Genomic DNA, 20,781 nt, shown 5'->3' with positions numbered 1-20,781 from the left:
GGTGTTTAACGGCAGCTCTAAAGCTGTGGCCTTCTCACACTTAACACTTCCCTCCCACCTATCCGCTCCACCCTCCACTCCGACCTATCACCATTACCCCCACCTATCCGCTCCACCCTCCACTATTTTTTAACTTTTAAAGACTCCATGTTGGCATGGAAAGTTCAGTACGTCCGTAAGTACTTTGGCATTCTGATCTGTTGTCATGACACTTCACCTCTGTTCTTTCGAAAAGGAAACTGGACCATAAGTGATTCCAAACTATCACTGACCTAACTCACCCTTACCTGTCCCTAGAAGTGAGCTAGCAAAACCCTTAGCTGTACCGAACCAGGACATGTACCTAAAGGAAATGCCATCGCTCCTTTTCAGGCAAAATAAGGATGGGCAATAAATGTTGACAATGCCACCACATGCTGAGAATGAGTGAAAAGAAAGGGAAAGTTATCTGTAGCCAGGAGACAGGACTCTGTTAAGAACGTGCAAGACGCTGCTGTGGAATAACACCCACAGTTGTTTGTATGGCTCTTCTATGAACAAGCCCACCTGCGTCTGCTTTTCTTGAGACATTTGTGATTACTAACATAGTATATTTCTTTCTTTATCTCCTCCCTTTCCTACAGTAAAGATAGTGCTCACTCGAGCGTTAATGATTACAGCAGACATTCTGGCAGGCTTTGCACTTATTATATTAATGTTTGGATTGGACTGTGTGAAGATTCTAAGAGACGAACCTCAGATCAAATTAAGGATCTGTTACATGGCAGGATTCATTTTTGGAATAGGAGGTAAGTCTGATTCATTTGACTGGTTTAATAACATATTTTTTTAAAGGTGTTCGATCGTATAATTGTAGAGTAATCTCCCAGAGTGTAGCTGGTCTGGGCAGGAATGTGCAGTACAGGTGAGGAAGTTGTATTGTTGCTGTCTACGTTTGGTGAGCTGGCTTTAGGTTATAGGTATGCAACTATTCTAGATAGTGAGTGGTAACAGCAGTCAGTTTTGGTTTCTATCCCTCCTGCACACTGTAGACATTTGTTAAAGACAGCATTAAATTTTGTCGCTATGTCCTCAATTGACAACTGGGGCTTCAGTTAGCTTGGATGCTGGCTTGATGCAGTGCAGGAGGATGGTAGCAATGTGGGTTCAATTCCTGAACTAGTTGAGGTTACCATGAAGATCTCTCGACCTCTCCCCTTGCGTGAGGTGTGGTGACCTTCAAATTAAACTACCACAGGATGCCTTTCTGTAATGAGAGTGCAGCCTTGGTAAGACTATGGTACCTTTACCTCAATTGTCAAATAGTGTAATGGCTTACAAGCCTGGCTTTTATGATTGATGCATTAAAGTAACATTAATCCGAAAGTTTAAGTTTTCCTGATAGGAGTCAGAATGGTTTTATGGCCAAATTGTCAGGATTATAATCCATCAGAAGACACCAATTTGGGGAGATAGAGAAAGAAGTTGTTGGAAATAGCTTATATATACATTTTATTACCTGAAAAAGACATTGGGAGAATTTTTATGTAACAGCCAAAACAATTGATGTGGTGACATAAATTACCCTTTGATTTATTGTACAAGCATCAACAGCAAGATAAACCAATTAGATAGAGAGGAGCAGTTTGGTTGACTTGAAACTTGTCCATCTAATGATCAGGCTTTGGAGTAAGACCTTAAAATGAATTTCCATTGTTATAACTTAGTTTCCTCAAAGCCAATTTTTAAAAATGTCATGGTTGGCATTTTCAGTTTCCAGCTACTTTCTTAATTAGCCTGTTCAGAGATATTATTATGCACCTCTGGAGCAATTGAAGTTTGAACCTTGATCAACAAGCTCAAAGGGAGGGACACTATCACTGCACCAAAAGAGCCCTTCCTGATGTTTTTTAAGCTTGTTAAGATTCTGTCAGTGTTGAGGGTGGTCAAGATCACCATTGAAGAAACAGCAGGTGGAAAGATGTACCCAGTTGTCGTAAGAAGACAGATTATTGGTTATGAAAAGAAAATGTGGTTGTTAATGTAAAGACAATGAGGCACACAGTTAGAATTCCACCTGGTCGGGCAGTGGAAGATTGTGGAGTGGAAACATGGGGTTCTTATCATCCAAAAACTGCCTCTTGTCATTGGTAAGCCCTCAATCAGATGGGATATACTGTACTGACATGGTTATTGTCTATCTGCAGGAATTCCAGGAATGATCGGTTCTGTGTGGTATGCCGTGGATGTGTATGTGGAGAGAGCGACACTGGTACTGCAGAATGTCTTTTTAGGAATCCAGTATGAATTCGGTTGGTCTTGCTGGTTGGGAATGGCTGGGTCAACAGGCTGCTTCTTGGCTTCTATCATGTTAACCTGTTGCCTTTATCTTTTCAGAGGTAAGCTGAACCAAATGTACCATGTCCACGTTAATGTTCCCTCTTTCTTTGTTGAGAGCGCTGAGTCTTATTCTTCAAGCACCACTCATCTTTGAGACATTCCCCACGTGTTAGCATTTGCTCTGGGTGGCATGGTGCCTTAGTGGTTAGCCCCGCTGCCTCATAGTGCCAGAGATCTGAATTTGATTCCACCCTTGGGCAACTGTCTGTATGGAGTTTGCACATTCTCCCTGTGTATGTGTGGGTTTCCTCTGTCAGTCCAAAGATGTGCGGGCTAGGTGGATTAGCCATGGGAAATGCAGTGTTACAGGGATATGATAAGAGGGTGGGTCTGGGTGGATGCTATTCAGAGGGTCTGTGTGGAATCAATGGGCTGAATGGGCTGTTTCTGCACTGTAGGGATTCAAGTTAGGGCCAGGAGCAGAGTGTTTTGTTGTTGAAACTTGCTTCACCATTATTTAAGATCATGGCTTACCTGAGTTGTGTTACAGATTTCACATTCCCAACAGTTCCCACAATAAACAGTGATTTCCCTGCCTAACAAGAATCTAGCTATCTCTACCTTAATAACATTGAAAGAATCCTGCTCCTACGGCAGAGAGTTCCAAAGACACACATCTCCGTGACAGAAAAGAAATACTCCTCTTTCTATCCTCAAAAGGGTGAATTTTAATACAATTTTCCCTAGTTCTGGGGATTCACCCATTAGAGGAAACATGACAATCCAGGATCTTATGAACTTCAACTGAGTCACCTCTTGCTCTTTAAGACTCCAGTGGAAACAAGCCCAGCCTGTCCAACCTTTCCTCATGGGACAACCAGCGACAATAACTGTCAACAGGCTATTTAAAAAGAGCCAGTCAGATGCTTTACACACGTACACCTGCAGACACACTCACAGTTTACAGCCACAGTCAGGGCAATCTCCTGTGGTGCAGTGTTTATATCTCTATCACTGGCTCAGAAGGTTCAAATCTCGCTTTGCTCCAGATGTGTGTTATAACACATTTGAACAGTTGGATTAAAAAAAATCTACACTCGTTGTCATTGGATTACAGTCAGGGATACAGACTTGTGTAGTTTCTTTCCCCATTTTTTTCCAGACCATGGTTACAACATCAGAAAACTCAAAAGTACCTGTAACCTTACCTAGCTGCCTGGCTCATTACATTTCTGAAGGAGGGACTCTTTGTTTTTGTTTTAAGTCTTTAAATTTTGCAACATTGTAAAGAAAAAGAAAATATTGCATTTCCTGCTGTTGTTTCAATTCTCGTTGGGGCACTTTGAAACTTAAAATTTAAAGGACTTGGCCATTTGGGACCGAGCTAAGGAGAATTCTCTTGTGTATCTTTGAAATTCTCCGACCTGGAGATGGAGTTGACCATATTGAAGACAATTATCCATCGATTTTGGAGTATTAAGCATACCTATTATGGGAAGGCGGAAGATCAGTCATGATTGCACTGAATGGTGAATCCAGCTTTAAGGTTTGAATGATCTACTCCATATTTGATTATTATGACCTTATAATCTAAATTCATCCCTTCAGTACGCAGAGCAACTCTGCACAGTAGAAGTGCTCACCGTTTCTGTGCTCAGGATTACTCTGGCACAAATTATGGGAAAGACATTGTATTGAATACTCAAAGGCAGTTTCATATTATTATTGCCCATGCTTATTTAGAGGGAGTCACTGACATTAGACAGGACTTCTGATGGGAGATTCGGGACATGTTTCAAAATAATCGGGACAGCTCCTTGTGCAATTTTCTGCTCGCACCTTTTGAGGTTATTAGGAACTGGCCTAACCTAAGAGGAAAATTAACCCCGTGCACTCTTTCTTTTTTTTTCTATTTCCTCGAACAGATTTGAGAACGGCCCGATACAATCTATCCTTCTATCAGTATGGGAGAACAGCCACTGGCAAAATGTACGCCATGGATTCGCGTGTCTAGAAGCTTCTGTTCTAGAACTGTCTACCAGAGTTCCATACAGCAGCTTCTCCTGTCTGTCAAGGACATATGATATCCTTAAAAATAAGGTGAAAGGCTACATATTGCAGCTGGTTTTAATTGTCAGTGCTATTGAATTGTTTCGTTGTGTAACACTGAATCGCCAAGTGGAGGCCCTGATGTAGTTTAGTCAAATGCAATCATCAAGTGAAATCACAACTTTCTATTTAGAAGAATAAATTGTTTTAATAAATCCTTTTCGTGTAGTTGTGATGAAAAGCCTGATATCACGTGACAAAAAGAATAAAACAAGCCTTTGGAAAGTGTCAGAGTTTTATACTTCACATCTGTGTAGTGCCTGAAGTAAGTTGTAAATGAATGGACATGCTAATTGTTCAATGGAATGTTAAGGAAGGTAATGAAGCAGAAATATCATGAAAACTGCTGCCCATAGGGTAGAAAGGGTCTCTTGAACCTTGATGCCAATCACTGTCAAGGGCAAAGATTTGACTGGTAAGTAATCTGTACTATTTGCAAAATGCTACTTCTAGACTTTTCTCCTAAAGTACAAATATAGTAAAGGCTGTAAAGAGTAGGAAGGTAAATCTGCTAGCAGTAACTATGCAATGCCAAACTCTGTTGACTTCAGGAGGATGGAATGAGCAACTCAGAAAAGGTGCATTGTTCTTTAAGTTGCTATGAAAAGAGTTGATGTAGGAGACTTGATTTCAATAAAGTGAGGATATATTTCTATTATTGACTTTCTCTTTGACTTTCTCAGAGAGTTAAAAAATATCAGGTAACAGCGAGTTTTGAGAAGATTTTTAACTCAGGTTGAGGTACTGGATGTAGGTTTGCTCGCTGAGCTGGAAGGTTTGTTTCCAGATGTTTCATCACTAGACTTGATTTCAATAAAGTGAGGATATATTTCTATTATTGACTTTCTCTTTGACTTTCTCAGAGAGTTAAAAAATATCAGGTAACAGCGAGTTTTGAGAAGATTTGTAACTCAGGTTGAGGTACTGGATGTAGGTTTGCTCGCTGAGCTGGAAGGTTCATTTCCAGATGTTTCATCACCCTACTAGGTAACATCTTCAGTGGGCCGCTAGGTGAAGCACTGTTCACGATTCCTGCTTTCTATTTATATGTCTGGGTTTCTTTGGGTTGGTAATGTCATTTCCCAAACATATAAATAGAAAGCAGGAATCGTGAACAGTGCTTCACCTGGAGGCCCACTGAAGATGTTACCTAGTAGGGTGATGAAACATCTGGAAATGAACCTTCCAGCTCAGTGAGAAAACCTACATCCAGAATATCAGGTAACATGGATCATGTTGCGCTATTAATTGTTGTTAATTCAAGAGAACACTTGTGTTGTCCACAGAGAGCTCTGTAAACTCACCATTAGTGGTTGCTTCTCTCTTCCTCATCCCTTGGTTCCCCTCAATGCTTCAGTGGGTAAATACACCACCTGTTGTTATACTGAGCTATAGGTATCTCCCAGTCTTCAAATGTAACCCTCAGTCAGTGGGCATTTTTCAGACAAAGTGAAGATCTCCAGTATCCTTCAGCCAGAGATCCTGTTTCTGACCCCTACCTAGCCAGCTCTCCTATTGTGAAGTGCATGGGTCTGAGAGGTGGGGTTTGACTTATTTTCAAGGCCAAATACATGAGGACCCTTAATGTCTAGGCTCACACAGTGATTAGGCTCTCAGAAGTGCCTTGAGAAGGTGACTGATTTTCTGCAAATTTACCCCCAGCAGGAGCCGAATTCTTTAGAAGCAGAGTGGTGGACTTTGAGAAATGTCCTGTTGTGAGGTTTTAGTGTTGATTCCATGCTTACAGGGAGAACAGCCTTGCCAGGGATATACCTCAGGAAACCTGACTCTGCTTGGAGATGTTTGATCAAACTCTGTTATTGCTTCCCAGGAGTACATTTTAACTTAAATGCAAATTGAGTGACCACTATTTATATCCTGGAAGGCATGCCTTGCATTTGCTGGAGAATACCAGCTGTGTGTACAGTTTGGTCATCCTGCTATAAGAAAGGTATTATTAAATTGGAGTGGGCGCAGAAAAGATTTACCAGGATGTTGCCAGTACTGGAGGTTTTGAGTTATAAGAGGAGGCTGGATAGACTGGGACTGTTTTCACTGGAATGTAGGTGGTTGAGGGATGACCATATAGAGTTTTATAAAATCATGAGAGTCATTGACAAGGTGAATAGCAAACGTCTTTTCTCCAAGGTGGGGAGTTCAAAACTAGAGGGCATAATTTTAAGGTGAGAGAAGAAAGATTTAAAAAGGTCCCAAGGAGCAACTTTTTCACACAGAGGATGGGTCATATCTGGAATGAACTGCCAGAGGAAGTTATAGATGCAGGTACAGATGCATCATTTAAAAGACATTTCGATAGGTACACAATAGGAAAGGTTTAGAGGGATTTGGGGCAGACACAGGCAAATGGGACTAAGTTAGTCTGGGAAACATGGTCGGCAAGGATGAGTTGAACTGAAGGGTCAGTTTCAGTGCTGCATGACACTATGACTCTACAGGACTCCCCCGCTAACCAAAAGTAGAGCGTTCCTGTGAAACCTTTCATACGCTGAAATGGTGTAAAGCAAAGAAGCAATGGCTCTCTGCAGAACAAGCATTGAATACTATTTTTGCCTGTCTTCGTAAAAGCGAAAATCCTTTTTGATTTCTTTCAGTTAGCGAAAACAGGTACTAACGTTGGTCTTCTGTAAAAGTGAAGTGGCGTAAAGCAAACTTTCAAAAAGCGGGGGATATCTATATTGGTCTCAGACTGACAGATCAAACTGAAAGGTGTTTCTGAAGAATTCCTTTGCCTATGTTCCTCAGTATGTGTTCTCATTATGCCCTGGGGTTAGCCTTTAGATTGAGGACTGTGACTCAAAGAGGAGAGCAGCAAATTTAGGGGGACAGTAGGCCAAAATTCATTTGATGAAATGTGGGACAAATGTGTTCCTTTGCTGCAGAGCCGATGGGAACTGTGTATGCTGCATTTCTACTGGTGACCCACAGCAAACCTGCTCCTGTGTCTGAGGGCCTCTCTGCCTGGCACGGTCATCGCTGTTCATTCACTGATTGTAACAGTGAGCAAAAAGGTGGGGATACCTTTCAGAAACTGTGCCATTCCAGCAGGAATAAAACAGACAGTCGTTAGGACAATAGGACTCAGTGATTTTAATGAGACTCATTTGCCCTGCAGATACATGTCTCCGTCCTCTGGAAAACCAATCAGTACCCCATGTTAGAATCCCTACAGTGCCAATAGAGGCCATTCAGCCCATCAAGTCTGCACCAACCCTCTGAAGAGCATCCCATCCACTTCATGTAGTGACCACAGTTAATCCACTAAAACTGTACATCTTTGGACTGTAGGAAGAAACTAGAGCACGCAGGGAAAATGGGATTTGGTGAGAATAGCCTTCCGGGGGATTAGAATTGTGTGTAAAAGAAGCACCATCTGAAGGAATGCTGGAAAATATTTACGGAGTATTGTCTGGGGAAAGATTATGTCAACGGATCCGCGTAGCATTAAACTTAATCATGGAAGTTTTTGTTTAGCTTCCTTTCCCTGCGTGACCGACTGATCGACCTATGTCTTTGTGACCCAGTGAATTTCCTGTGGATTAGAAAGCGAAATGTTATTTTGACTTTTGGTACTACATGTCTCCTGTACTGATAGATTAGGAAAGTGATTTTTGCAATACTTTTCAAACATGTGCATGTAACAGCAATGACAGATTCCAGATATGAAGATTAAAGTAAGGATTGATGTGAATTTTCCTGCTCTATACTTTTTCCCAAGCATCAGAGTTTGTTGTGAAGGAACGGCAGCCAAAGAAACTGTGTTGTTGGAGTGTGTATTTCCAAACTAACAAATATTACGTTCCACTTTTATTATTCATTACAAAATTGGCCTCTGTTCATTTGGCCATCAGATTTAGCTCTTCCTTGTGTTTGGTTTCACAACGACCTCAATGTTAAGTCTGAACTCTAAAGCTATTTGTCTTTGAAATTGTGATGTCAACCCATGCCTTCTCTTCAATGAGGGTCACTGGATGGCCACTGGGAATGCGGGAAATGAACCCGGGTCTGAGGCGCTGTGAGGCAGCAGTGCTAACCACTGTGCCACCGTGCCGCCCACTAAATAAAACATGGGTTGAAATTGTGATGTCAACCCATGCCTTCTCTTCAATGAGGGTCACTGGATGGCCACTGGGAATGCTGGCACAGGCTGGTTGTTCCTCTCCTTGGCCTGTGTGTGAAGAATGCCACTAGTCTCAGACTGAACGACTGGCAGATCGATTTCTAACTCGGTTCAGAAGACACTCTTTGTGCCTCTCATCACATGGCCTCAGGAAATTGTTGATGCCCTGAGCTTGCTTTGTACAAAAGTTCAAAACAGGCCTCTCCCTACCAATGTCTCAGTTGGAAGCGATCCCGAGATATTGTACTCATCTTTTAGAGTGGCAATGGTGCATGCATTTACCCACCAGGCCGTGGTGAGGGGAGGGGGAGGGGGAGGGGGGTGAAATGCAACTGGCAATCAGAGGGAAGGTGTTTTGTTACAACTTCTGTGTTTATATGGTTTCCCTTAATGTGACATCCATTCCACTGTTATTCACACTTACACCAATTAACACTTGAACAGAATATTGTTCAGCTAAAGTTAATCCCTCTGAATAAAAATTCTTTCAGTTCCATACGTTATCTTGTGATTTAAAAACAAATATTGACACATTAATTTGTCAGTGATAATGCAGCCACTGCGACGAACTACTTCACTCATTATCTGGTTCAATTTCTTGGTGCTCTCGGAACTGCACTTATCCAGGCGAGTAACACGAATTCCATCACATCCTTGACTTGTGCCTTGTCGATGGTGAATAGACTTTGGGAAGTCAGGAATTGAAATATTCACAGGAAAACTTGCAGCCTTTGACCTGTTCTAGCAACCATATAGCTGGTCCAATTCAGTCTCTATACCCACCGTGTTTAAGATGGATTTGACAATGCTATTTTCATTTTGGGGGAAATGGTTAGATGTTCATTGCTGATACTGATCTGTTAAATGTTACTTGCTTTTCATCAATTCAACCTGTTGTGTTGTTGAGGATGTGCCTCACGCAGACAAAAACTATTTCAATAGCCAGAGGGTGGCAAATGGAACTGAACTGTGTGCAATCATTGGTGAACATCCCCATGTATGATGTTATGAGGTTGTTGAAGTGGCTGGAAATTGTTCATTCTCAGACACTAGCCTGAGGAGCTACTGCGGTGTCCTGGGGATGACGTTATGGGGTTGTTGAAGGGGCTGGAAATTGTTTATCCTCAAACACTAGCCTGAGGAGCGACCGCGGTGTCCTGGGGATGACATTATGAGGTTGTTGAAGGGGCTGGAAATTGTTCATTCTCAAACACTAGCCTGAGGAGTGACCGTGGTGTCCTGGGGATGACGTTATGAGGTTGTTGAAGGGGCTGGAAATTGTTTATCCTCAAACACTAGCCTGAGGAGCGACCGAGGTGTCCTGGGGATGACGTTATGAGGTTGTTGAAGGGGCTGGAAATTGTTCAGTTTCAAACACTAGCCTGAGGAGCGACTGCAGTGTCCTGGGGATGACGTTATGAGGTTGTTGAAGGGGCTGGAAATTGTTCATTCTCAGACATTAGCCTGAGGAGCGACTGCGGTGTGCTGGGGATGACGTTATGAGGTTGTTGAAGGGGCTGGAAATTGTTCATTCTCAAACACTAGCCTGAGGAGTGACCGTGGTGTCCTGAGGATGACGTTATGAGGTTGTTGAAGGGGCTGGAAATTGTTTATTCTCAGACACTAGCCTGAGGAGCGACTGTGGTGTCCTGGGGCTGAGACGATTGACTTCCAGTCACCCAAGCCTCTCCGCTTCCACGTGATCCCAGTAAATGGAGAATTTTCCCTGATTTCCAGTGACTACCAGGGACTCTGAGGCAAATGTTATCTTGATGTCAGAGGTCTTTATAAAACCAGTGTGTTAAAATAACTCTCAGGTTGCTGGTCTCAGTTTCAGCATGGCTGTTAGGCAATACAGCACATATGTGGAACTTGGTTTCATATAAATACAAGAAACTGGAATACTAAATGAATGTTGTATGATCAACATTTATTAGATACCACATCTCCTTCCAAACTACAGCACTGTTGACATTTAGTTAGCCAAACCAGTTTGTTTATCAAGGAAGTGTACGTTTACTAGAACTGGTTTGTTACCTGACAGTACAATCAAAGCTACAATGTTGCCAGAGTTGGAGGATTTGAGCTATAGGGAGACCCTGAATAGGCTGGGGCTGTTTTCCCTGGATTGTCGGAGGCTGAGGGGTGACCTTATAGAGGTTTATAAAATCATGAGGGGCATGGATAAGGTGAATAGCCAAGGTTGTTTTTGCAAGTTAGGGGAGTTGAAAACTAGAGGACATAGGTTTAAGGTGAGAGGAGAAAGGTATGAAAGAAACTGAGGGTGAATATATGGAATGAGCTGCCAGGGGAAGTGGTGGAGGATGGTGCAATTATAACGTTTAAAAAGCATCTGGATGGGTATATGAATAGGAAAGGCTCAGAGGGATATGGGCTAAATGCTGGCAAATGGGACTCGATTAAGTTGGGATATCTGGTCGGCATGGACTAGTTGGACCAAAATGTCTGTACAACCCTATGACAATGACTGAATGCAAAATAAGTTCCACTACATATTTCTCAACTAGAGGCCAGATAAACACAAGCGTAGCATTATACTGCAAACAGTGAGACCTCTGGAAAGTTCAGCCTTACTGAACCTCTTGTTAGACGTATGTTTTGCCAATATCAGGTAAGGATGCTGGCGAGGCATGTTTGCTCTGGTCAGTTAGAAATCGGAATGTGGGGTTTCTCTTTTTCCCTTCGCTGGATCTGTTGATTTTGGGACAGTGCATCGACACAAGCAGGACTCCAGCTAGACACATGCACAACACTCCAGTAGAGGCCAGCCAGTAAGAATAGGCGAGCTCATATGTGATTCCAGGCACCCCAAAGCTAACCTGCAGAGAGGGTGCAAAAAGAAGCTCGTCACAGAAATAGTGAGTACTAACTCCTCCATCAAAAGCAAGCCTTGGTTCTTCGATCAGCACCATTTAAACTGACACTTGGTCTTGCGTTTTGGTAAAACAAACAATGGCAGGACTTGTACAAATAAAAGTGGGGCCTTGCTTAGTGTTGTAGAACAGAGCGACCTAAGGGTTCAGGCGCATAATTCTTTGTAGTTTGGATCACCTTTGGACAGGGTGATTAAGAAGGTATTTAGCACACTTGCCTCTATTGCTCAGATCTTTGAGTATAGGAGTTGGGACGTCATGTTGAGGTTATACAGGACATTGGTGAGAACTCTTCTGGAGCACTGTGTTGAGTTCTGATCATCCTGTTAGAGGAAGGATATTATTAAGCTGGAGAGGGTTCAGAAGAGATTTACCAGAAGGTTACGGAGAATGGAGGGTTTGAGTTATAAGGAGGGGTTGGATAGGTTAGGACTTTATTCACTGGCGCATAGGAGATTGAGGGGTCACCTTATAAAGGTTTATAAAGTCATGAGGGATATAGATAAGGTGAAAGACTGCTGCCTTTTCCCTAAGGTGGGGGATTTCAAGATGAGAGGGCACATTTTTAAGGTGAGAGGAGGAAGATTTATAAAAGACATATAGGGCATTTGTTTTACATACAGAGTGGTTCGTGTGTGGAATGAATTTCCTGGGGAAATGGTGGATGTGGGTACAGTTACAATGTTTAGATTAGTACATGAATAAGAAATGTTTGGAGGAATATGGGGCAAGTGCAGGCAGGTGGGACTCCTTTAGTTTGGGACAATGGTCGGTATGGACTGGTTGGACCGAAGGGTCTTTTTCTATGCTGTATGACTCTATGAATCTGTGACAGACTTTCAGGAGCTGTGCACAGTTCAGGTCAGCAAAAGGAAGCACATGTGGCACAGACAAAGCCAGCAACTTGCAGAGATCCAGCAGTGTCAAAATGTGTGACTATTTAAACAATTATCATATCAAATACGGATAAAAGGATGCAGAGCTGGAAAATCAATTCTCTTTCTCTCAGCTGCGGTGTGACTAGTTGAGCATTTCCAACACTTTCTGCTGATTTTATTTCAGATTTCCAACATCTGCGGTATTTTGCTGTTCTATGTAAAATTCTTTAAGATCGAATTGGACAAGGGGTACAGGATCACCAATTTATAGCTGTATATTAATAAAGGTTAGACCCAGTGGTCTGAAATCTGTACACTTGTAACTTCCAGAAATGGTTCATATAACTTGCCCAATGCCATTGTGGCCAGGAATAAAGGAGTGAATAAATAAGCAAACACAGAAATTTTTTGTCGCAATGAACAAAGAGAAGCTTAAAAGAATAATGCTAACAAGCAGAGCGGACTAAAGACGTACTTTAAGATAAGACACTGCATTTGCCATGGTCCAGAAACCGAGCTCGATCGAACTCCTTCCCTGCAGCAGCTAAGTACCCTTGTAGCCCCGGACAATGCCAAAACAAACTGAGTTTGTGCATCCAGTTGCCAGGAGGCATGAACTTAAAGGGGAAGGCTGTCTATTATTCAACATCAGTCTTTGAGAAACTGCAATGAAATTGCAGCAAGTAGAAAACAGCTGGGCATTGAATGAGTGTTGTCCTGTACGGCGGTAAGGGTATGTTTAGGGATGGTGCCAATGAATCTTTTCCTGTATTCAGGTTGACCTGATATGAAAGGTTAGACTTACTAACCTCGCACAAGCTATCAGTAAACCGTTATTGATGGGACTATGGGTCAGAGAATCAGTTGCATCGCTTTCCTGTGCTACACTTGCTGCTGGAAATTGAACAGTGCTGTTGGAACCAAGTGGCTGGTGCCCTTCCCTGAATGTGTTGGTGCAGGTAGGAGTTGCATTCTGCAAGTCTGTTTGTGTTAGTGTCTCTACAGTAAAAGATGGCTGGTTACACACCTCTTTCTTTAAATACATCTCCTATGCTCTAATTTTGATGTTACACATTCACACTTTTACATATGGGTGTCAGTACCTTGACAAAATCCCATTTGATTTGTATCATCAATAGTCACAGGTGAGGTACCGGAAGACTGGAGGTTGGCTAACGTGCTGCCGCTGTTTAAGAAGGGTGGTAAGGACAAGCCAGGGAACTATAGACCGGTGAGCCTGACGTCTGTGGTGGCCATGTTGTTGGAGGGAATCTTGAGGGATAGGATTTACATGCATTTGGAAAGGCAAGGACAGATTAAGGATAGTCAACATGGCTTTGTGCGTGGGAAATCATGTCTCACAAACTTGATTGAGTTTTTTGAAGAAGTAACAAAGAGGATTGATGAGGGCAGAGTGGTAGATGTGATCTATATGGACTTCAGTAAGGTGTTCGACAAGGTTCCCCATGGGAGACTGGTTAGCAAGGCTAGGAGAAAATGAGTATTGCAGATGCTGGAGATCAGAGTCAAGTGTGTGGTGTTGGAAAAACATGGCAGGTCAGGCAGCAGGGTTAGATCTCACAGAATACAGGGAGAACTAGCCATTTGTATACAAAACTGGCTTGAAGGTAGAAGGGTTGGTGTGGACTTATTGGGCTGAAGGGCCTGTTTCCACACTGTAGGGAATCTAATCTAATCTAATCATAGAGGCTGGTGGTGGAGGCCTGTGACCAGTGGTGTACCACAAGGATTGGTGCTACATCCATTTCGTCATTTATATAAATGATTTGGATTTTAACATGGGAGGTAAACCCAGTAAGTTTGCAGATGACACCAAAATTGGAAGTGTAATGGACAGCGAAGAGGGTTACCTCAGAGTACAATGGGATCATGATCAGATGGACCAATGGGCTGAGGAGTGGCAGATGGAGTTAAATTCAAATAAATGTGAGGTGCTGCATTTTGGAAAGGCAAATCAGAGCAGGACTTATATACTTAATGGTAAGGTCCTGGGGAGTGATGCTGAACAAAGAGACCTTGGAGTGCAGGTTCATAGTCCCTTAAAAGTGGAGTCGCAGGTAGATAGGATAGTGAAGAAGGCATTTGGTATGCCTTCCTCTATTGGACAGAGCACTGAGTAAAGGAGTTGCGAAGTCATGTTGTGGCTGTACAGGACAGTGGTAAGGCCACTTTTGGAATATTGCTTGCAATTCTGGTCTCCCTCCTATCGGGAAGATGTTGCGAAACTTGAAAGGGCTCAGAAAAGATCTATAAGAATGTTGCCAAGTTGGAGGGTTTGAGCTACAGGCAGAGACTGAACAGGCTGGGGCTCTTTTCCCTGGAGCGTCGGAGGCTGAGGGGTGACCTTAGAGGTTTATAAAATCAGGGGCAATAATAGGGAAAATAGACAAAGTCTTTTCCCTGGAGTGGGGGAGTCCAGAACTAGAGGGCATAGGGTGAGAGGCATAAAATTTAAAAGGGACCTAAGGAGCAAGATTTTCACACAGAGGGTGGTGCATGTATGGAATGAGCTGCCAGAGGAAGTGATGAAGGCTGGTACATTTACAACATTTAAAAGGGTTTAGAGGGATATGGGCCAAATGCTAGCAAATGGGACTAGATTAGGTTAGGCTATCTGATCGGCATGGACGGGTTGGGCCTAAGGGTCTGTTTCCGTGTATATATCTCTATGACTCTATGACTGATAGACCCGTGAAATTTGACAGCAGTCCATTTGCAAATCCTTGGGGCATTGACAACGGCTGTCCATGAACGTTAAGTATAGAATGGCTTCCAGAGATGAAACGTACCTCAAACCTGTACTTAACGATAGTTTCAGCTGCGTACCAAGTCATGCCAATGCTGCCGACAATACCTACTTGGAAAGAAAAGGAAAGCTTCCCATTTAACAAAATATATTGAAATATTTTACATGCATCAGATTCCTGGGTTTGGGAAGGCCCTCATCCGGCCAGTGGCAGTGGAGGATCTCACCATGTGGAAAGCCCAAAGGGTAAATCCTGGCTAATGTGGTGCCATTGTTTAAGAATGATAGTAAGGAGAAGCCAGGGAACTATAGACTGGTGAGCCTGACATCGGTGGGCGAGTTGTAGGAGGGAATCTTGAGGGACAGGAGATCGTTGTCTACCAGTGAGCTCCCTTCTTCAAAGTCCCTCAGTAAGGGAGTTGGCTTTGAGAATGAGTGGGCTTTTGCCCTTTGAGAGCACGTACCTTGCTATAGACATACATCTCCACCAAACACTCACCTGTGCGTGTGTCCCTCAGAGATCCTGGACCTCATGGTTATACCGCCAGCAGCCACCACTTCCACAATGGTGCTGCTGAGCAACAAAGCAACTGCTGACCGCGGATTGGCCAACGGCTCTTAGTGAGCAGGGCTTGTGTTCAATATTTTACCCATTGACTGCCAGCCTGCATGTGACCAACAACTGCACTATAGCACTGGGAATGTTAGTTGGATCACTTAAAACACATTTTGAGGAAACATGTATTAATGGAGGTTTTCCTGTTGGCCACTTTTACATTGACACTGCAGTACTAGCATTTTCATACTTTGAAACTAAGTCAATTGGTGAAGCATTTTTGGATGTCCTTATATAAATATTTCTGCGTACATTTCAGACTTCTATTGTAGTTTGTACGTCATTTAAACCATTACCTCCATTCTTGTGATTGTTACCTGTTGGCAGATATACCCACTGAAAGCCTGGCATGTGCCCACTCCAGGCAGTTTTTGCACTGGGTCTGATACCAGCAGGTTTGCGATTTGATCAGACAATTAACCGCACCTCCAAAGGAGAGGATGGCTCCAGCGCAGAGACTCAGTTTGTCTTTCTCTGTCCCACCATCAGGAACAAACTTGGTGCATTTCATCCCACCAACAAGGAACAGCACGGCCACGATACAAGCCACACCGGGCACGATTACCAAGACCCGGGTGATCACCACATCAGCTAGGATCATCAAACAGAAAACAGTCAATCTGCCGCACAGAATGTGATAGCTCTTTATCATAACTGAACGTGGGTTTGCTGTTTGAGCCAGCATTTATCGCCCATTACCAATTGCCCAAGAAGGTGGTGGGCAGCTGCCTTGTTGAACCGCTGCAATCTTTTCAGTGTAGGGGTACTCATGGTCTTCTATGTTGTCCTCTTTATTCTGCCAATTTTCATGATCGAATACAATACCCAGGTGGACAATGTTCAACAAGAAATAGATCACAAGGCCTAGAGCCCCTAACCTCCAGCCTTCGTACAAGGAACTCACACCAAGTCAATGTTGGTACATCATGACATTCCTCAGAGAAATGGAAAGGGTAGCGTTTTACCACCTACAGAACAATGGGGTTGTTCTGTAAAGTGGATGGTCTGTAAAATGGCAGGGGAGCTGTTGGAGAGGAACCACAACATCTTCCCCTCATGGTTGAAGGCTCCCCCTGAGGCCTTAGGGTTGGGAGTATGCCCAGTGGTGATGGGAATTGGGTTTGTTAATGAGCCAATTGATTGCACTTCTGAGGAGCCTTTCGCAAATTTACAGGATCCACAGAGCTACATAGCCTTACTTGTTTTGAGGAGGTAAGTAGCAGCTGCTCAGTGTTGGCTAGAGGTACCATACTCTCAGGTTAGCAACATGGCAACTCACAAGAAACTGGAGCAAAATATTAAGAGGACCATCAAAATTGGTGCACACTTCCAGAATGCTGGAAGGTTCTCTCTCAGGGGCAATTCATATGTCGAGTTCAAGGGTAGGTTAAGTAGAGAAGTTGGGATGTCATGTTGAGGCTGTACAGGATGTTGGTGAGGCCTTTTCGGGAGTACTGTATCCAGTTCTGTCATAGGGAGCATTGTATTAAGCTGGAAAGCGTTCAGAGGAGATTTACCACGATGTTTTACTGGGAATGGGAAGATTTGAATTATAAGGAGAGGCTAGATTGACTGGAAGTTTTCACTGGAGCATAGGTGGTTGACAGGTAGCCTTATAGAGGTTTATAAAATCATGAGGGGCATAGATAGGGTGAATGGCAGCGTCTTTTTCAGAGGGTGGGGGCTTTCCAAACTAGGAGGCATATTGTTAAGATGTGAAGAGAAAATCTTAAAAAAGAGACGAGGGGCAATTTTTATTTTAACGCAGAGAGTGGTTTGTGTGTGGAATGAACTTCCAGAGGAAGTGGTGGATGCGGGTACAGTTGCAATGTTTAAAAGACATTTGGATAAATTCATGAACAAGAAAGGTTTGGAGAGATATTGACCAAGCGCAGGCAGGTGGGAGTAGTTTAGTTTGAGATTAGTTTGGGTTGGCATGGACTAATTAGACTGAAGAGTCTGTTTCCGTGCTGTAGGACTCCATATCTTCATTTCATTTAAGATTATGTCTTACGTGCTCAGATTTTGAGTTCGCTAATGAGAGAAGGAGACAAGTGAAGCCACACCCAGAGGAGCAGTCGGCTGATGGTAAAATTGGACATGGAAAAGGAAAAGAGACAGGGTCACATAACCAAGCACATGGCTGCAAAAGATGGCATCCCTCCAGGAGCTGCAGTCATGTCTTCAACGACGTGCTTATTGAGCCTCTCTGATTCCTCAACGTGTGAAACCTCTAACCCACGTGTTGCCAGCCCTGTAAACATGGCACCTCCATTTCAGCACTTCCTCCCTTCCCCCGTGATCTGGTGGACTCATTTCTAGCACAACACCGGAACGTCCTGTAGGATGGTAAAATACTGCCCAGAGTGAGAGAGAGAGAGACTTTAAATTTATCAAACCGCACAAGAAATAGGGGCTGGAGTAGATCATTTGGAGCAATAGAGTTTTTTCAATACTGCTCTGGTTGCTCTAGATATAGCTACAGTCAACACATTTATCATTCCATAGCCAGGTGTGAACAAGAACAGGGTAGTGCGGTGGCTCAGTGGTTAGTACTGCTGCCTCACAACACCAGGGTCCTGGGTTCAATTCCAGCCTGGGGTAATTGTCTGTGTGGGCTTCTGCTCGGTGCTCTGACTTCTTACCACAGTCCAAAGGTGTGTAGATTAGCCATGGGAAATGCAGGATTACTGGCTGGGATGCTCTTTTGAGGTTTGGTGTGAACTTGATTGGTCAAATAGCCTGTTTCCGTTCTGTAGTAATTCTATAATTTCTAAGAAGGAAACAGGAAAGAAAATGATCCAGGCTGGACAATATAGAGAGAAGACCTAGCAATATTAATGTTGCACTTGGGAATTAGAATATTATGATACCGGTATGATACTATTGGTCACAGCAAGATGAAACATTGGGTGTTCTTGCCCATTGACCGGGAAGCCTCAGGAGCAGTGACTCTTATACAACTTCTCTCCCCAGGATAGTGAGATGGTGACCTCCTCCAGGCCAGTTCAATGTTTCAAAATGGCCAGTTTAACTTGGACTTTAACCACCAATGCATATTATTTTATAAATAAATAAAAATAGATTTGAACAAATTGTCAAATTGAGAAAGCTTTGTGCAGGCTTTCTCTTTATAGCCTGGCTCAATTCGCTGGTAAAGAATGGATTTCATAATCTCAGGATTGTGGGTTCAAGCCCCATATCTCTAGTTAAGATTTGGATCAAATCTGTCATTCCAAGTTATCTTGCAGTCACGACTTAGAAAAATATTTGAAGGAATATTGAAATAATTGCTCTGAGGATTTGGGTTCATTCAGTTAACTGAACTTGTTTAAAATTTAAGAGTTTAAAAGATTGAGTCATTGAGTTGGACAGCACAGAAACAGACCCTTCAGTCCAACTCATCCATACCAACCGGATATCCTAAATTGCCAGCATTTGGCCCATATCCCTTTAAACCCTTCCTATTCATGTACCCATCCAAATGTCTATTAAATGTTGTATTTGTACCAGCCTCCGCCACTTCCTCTGGTGGCTCATTCCACACACGCACCACCTTATGTGTGAAAAGATTGCCCCTTAGGTCCTTTTTAAACCTTTCCCCTTGCACCCTAAACCTATGCCCTCTAGTTTTGGACTCCCCCACCCCAGGGAAAAGAGTTTCTCTATTTACCCTATCCATGTCCTTCATGATTTTATAAACCTCTGTAAGAACATCCCTCAGCCTCCGATGCTCCAAGGAAAACAGCTCCAACCTACTCAGCCTCTCCCTACAGCTCAAATCCTCTAACCATGACAACATCCGTGTAAATCTTTTTGTACCCTATCAAATTTAACAACATCCTTCCTGTAACAGGGAGACCAGAACTGAACGCAGTATTCAAAAGTGACCTAACCAATGTTGTATACAGCTGTAACATGACCTCCCAACTCCTATACTCAACGCACTGACAAAGAACTGGAACCAACATGGTCATTCTAACAGATGAGAGATTTAACAAGCAATCCAGGTCTTTTTCAATATATAATTTCAGTTACATCACACTGTAAACCTTTGCTTACAATCTTTTACTCCACAACCACCTGGTGAAGGAGCAGTGCTCCGAAAGCTAGTGCTTCGAATTAAACCTGTTGGTCTATAACTTGGTATTGTGTGATTTTTAGCACTGATCAGAAGCGTACCAATGCCTTCTTCACTATCCTGTCTACCTGCAACTCCACTTTCAAGGAGCTATGAACCTACACTCTAAAGTCTCTTTGCTCAGCGACATTCCCCAGAACTTTACCATTAAGTGTGTAAATCCTGCCCTGATTTGCCTTTCCAAAATGCAGCACCTCACACTTACCTAATTTGAAAAAAATGCATAATTCAGCAACAGATAGCGGAGCTGCACTGAAGAGCACAGGTCAGTTAAAGAGGTCACAGACTGACTGTATTTACCAATTGGGCAGGGAGTGTTAATGCAACCTGTCTGCTGTTTCTAAACACAGGGAATACAGGAACCAATGGTAAGCCACTCAGCCCTTCAAACCTGCTCTGAGCATTTTAACTGAACCCGTCACACAGGAATATCAGGCCCAGGCCCACCATGTAGCACAGGGGATATGGTTAGAGAGAGTAGCTGACTTACTGGGGAGATGCCCGAGAACGGAGTTTGGCATATCACAGGTCCAGTAAGCTGCTGTGATGTCATAGATACATTCACCCCACAGGCCTCGGCAACGCCAGCTCAAGCCAACAGAAGAATGAGGATCCTTTGCATCACTCTGGGGAGGAACATAACATGAAATCAGGCTTTTCATTATTCTGACTTTTGCTCAGGCACTGTTATATATCATGCGTGACCCCAGTTATTGACTTTGTAATCATCAAATCAACTTCATAATTACCATTCAAATTAAGACAGTGGAAATCTTGCCTCTTCCTCAGAAGCAAGAGGAGGTATCAGACCATGGGGTCTGGGTGAGACAGCAGAGGAAGGAGGTCAAACTTTGAGAGTAGGGGTCAGGCTGTGTGTGTTGGGGGTGGGGGAGGGGGGGAGCTCAGGCTATAGTGGAGG

At 43.2% G+C, this 20,781-nt stretch overlaps 2 protein-coding genes across 5 annotated transcripts in view; one reads left to right on the top strand and one right to left on the bottom strand.

Annotated features, from left to right (window-relative positions):
- Nucleotides 1-4,656, top strand: part of LOC122540216 (claudin-16-like) — a 34,698-nt gene extending 30,042 nt beyond the window's left edge. For all 3 annotated transcript variants that reach the window (XM_043675604.1, XM_043675603.1, XM_043675602.1), the window contains 3 exons: nt 624-788; nt 2,187-2,378; nt 4,245-4,656. In XM_043675604.1, the coding sequence (XP_043531539.1) occupies nt 624-788; nt 2,187-2,378; nt 4,245-4,333 (446 nt within the window). In that variant the 3' untranslated portion in view covers nt 4,334-4,656. The remainder of the gene's footprint in view (nt 1-623; nt 789-2,186; nt 2,379-4,244) is intronic.
- Nucleotides 4,657-10,959: 6,303 nt separating this feature from the next.
- The window catches only part of LOC122540131 (claudin-16-like), a 16,385-nt gene continuing 6,563 nt past the window's right edge, over nt 10,960-20,781 (bottom strand). For both annotated transcript variants that reach the window (XM_043675435.1, XM_043675436.1), the window contains exons 3-6: nt 20,353-20,488; nt 16,148-16,312; nt 15,149-15,213; nt 10,960-11,406 (exon numbers count right to left, since the gene is read on the bottom strand). In XM_043675435.1, the coding sequence (XP_043531370.1) occupies nt 11,173-11,406; nt 15,149-15,213; nt 16,148-16,312; nt 20,353-20,488 (600 nt within the window). In that variant the 3' untranslated portion in view covers nt 10,960-11,172. The remainder of the gene's footprint in view (nt 11,407-15,148; nt 15,214-16,147; nt 16,313-20,352; nt 20,489-20,781) is intronic.

The sequence above is a fragment of the Chiloscyllium plagiosum genome, chromosome 34 (assembly GCF_004010195.1).
Source record: "Chiloscyllium plagiosum isolate BGI_BamShark_2017 chromosome 34, ASM401019v2, whole genome shotgun sequence".
In the NCBI taxonomy this organism is placed as follows: domain Eukaryota; kingdom Metazoa; phylum Chordata; class Chondrichthyes; order Orectolobiformes; family Hemiscylliidae; genus Chiloscyllium; species Chiloscyllium plagiosum.
This window is presented reverse-complemented; position numbering and strand designations above follow the sequence as displayed.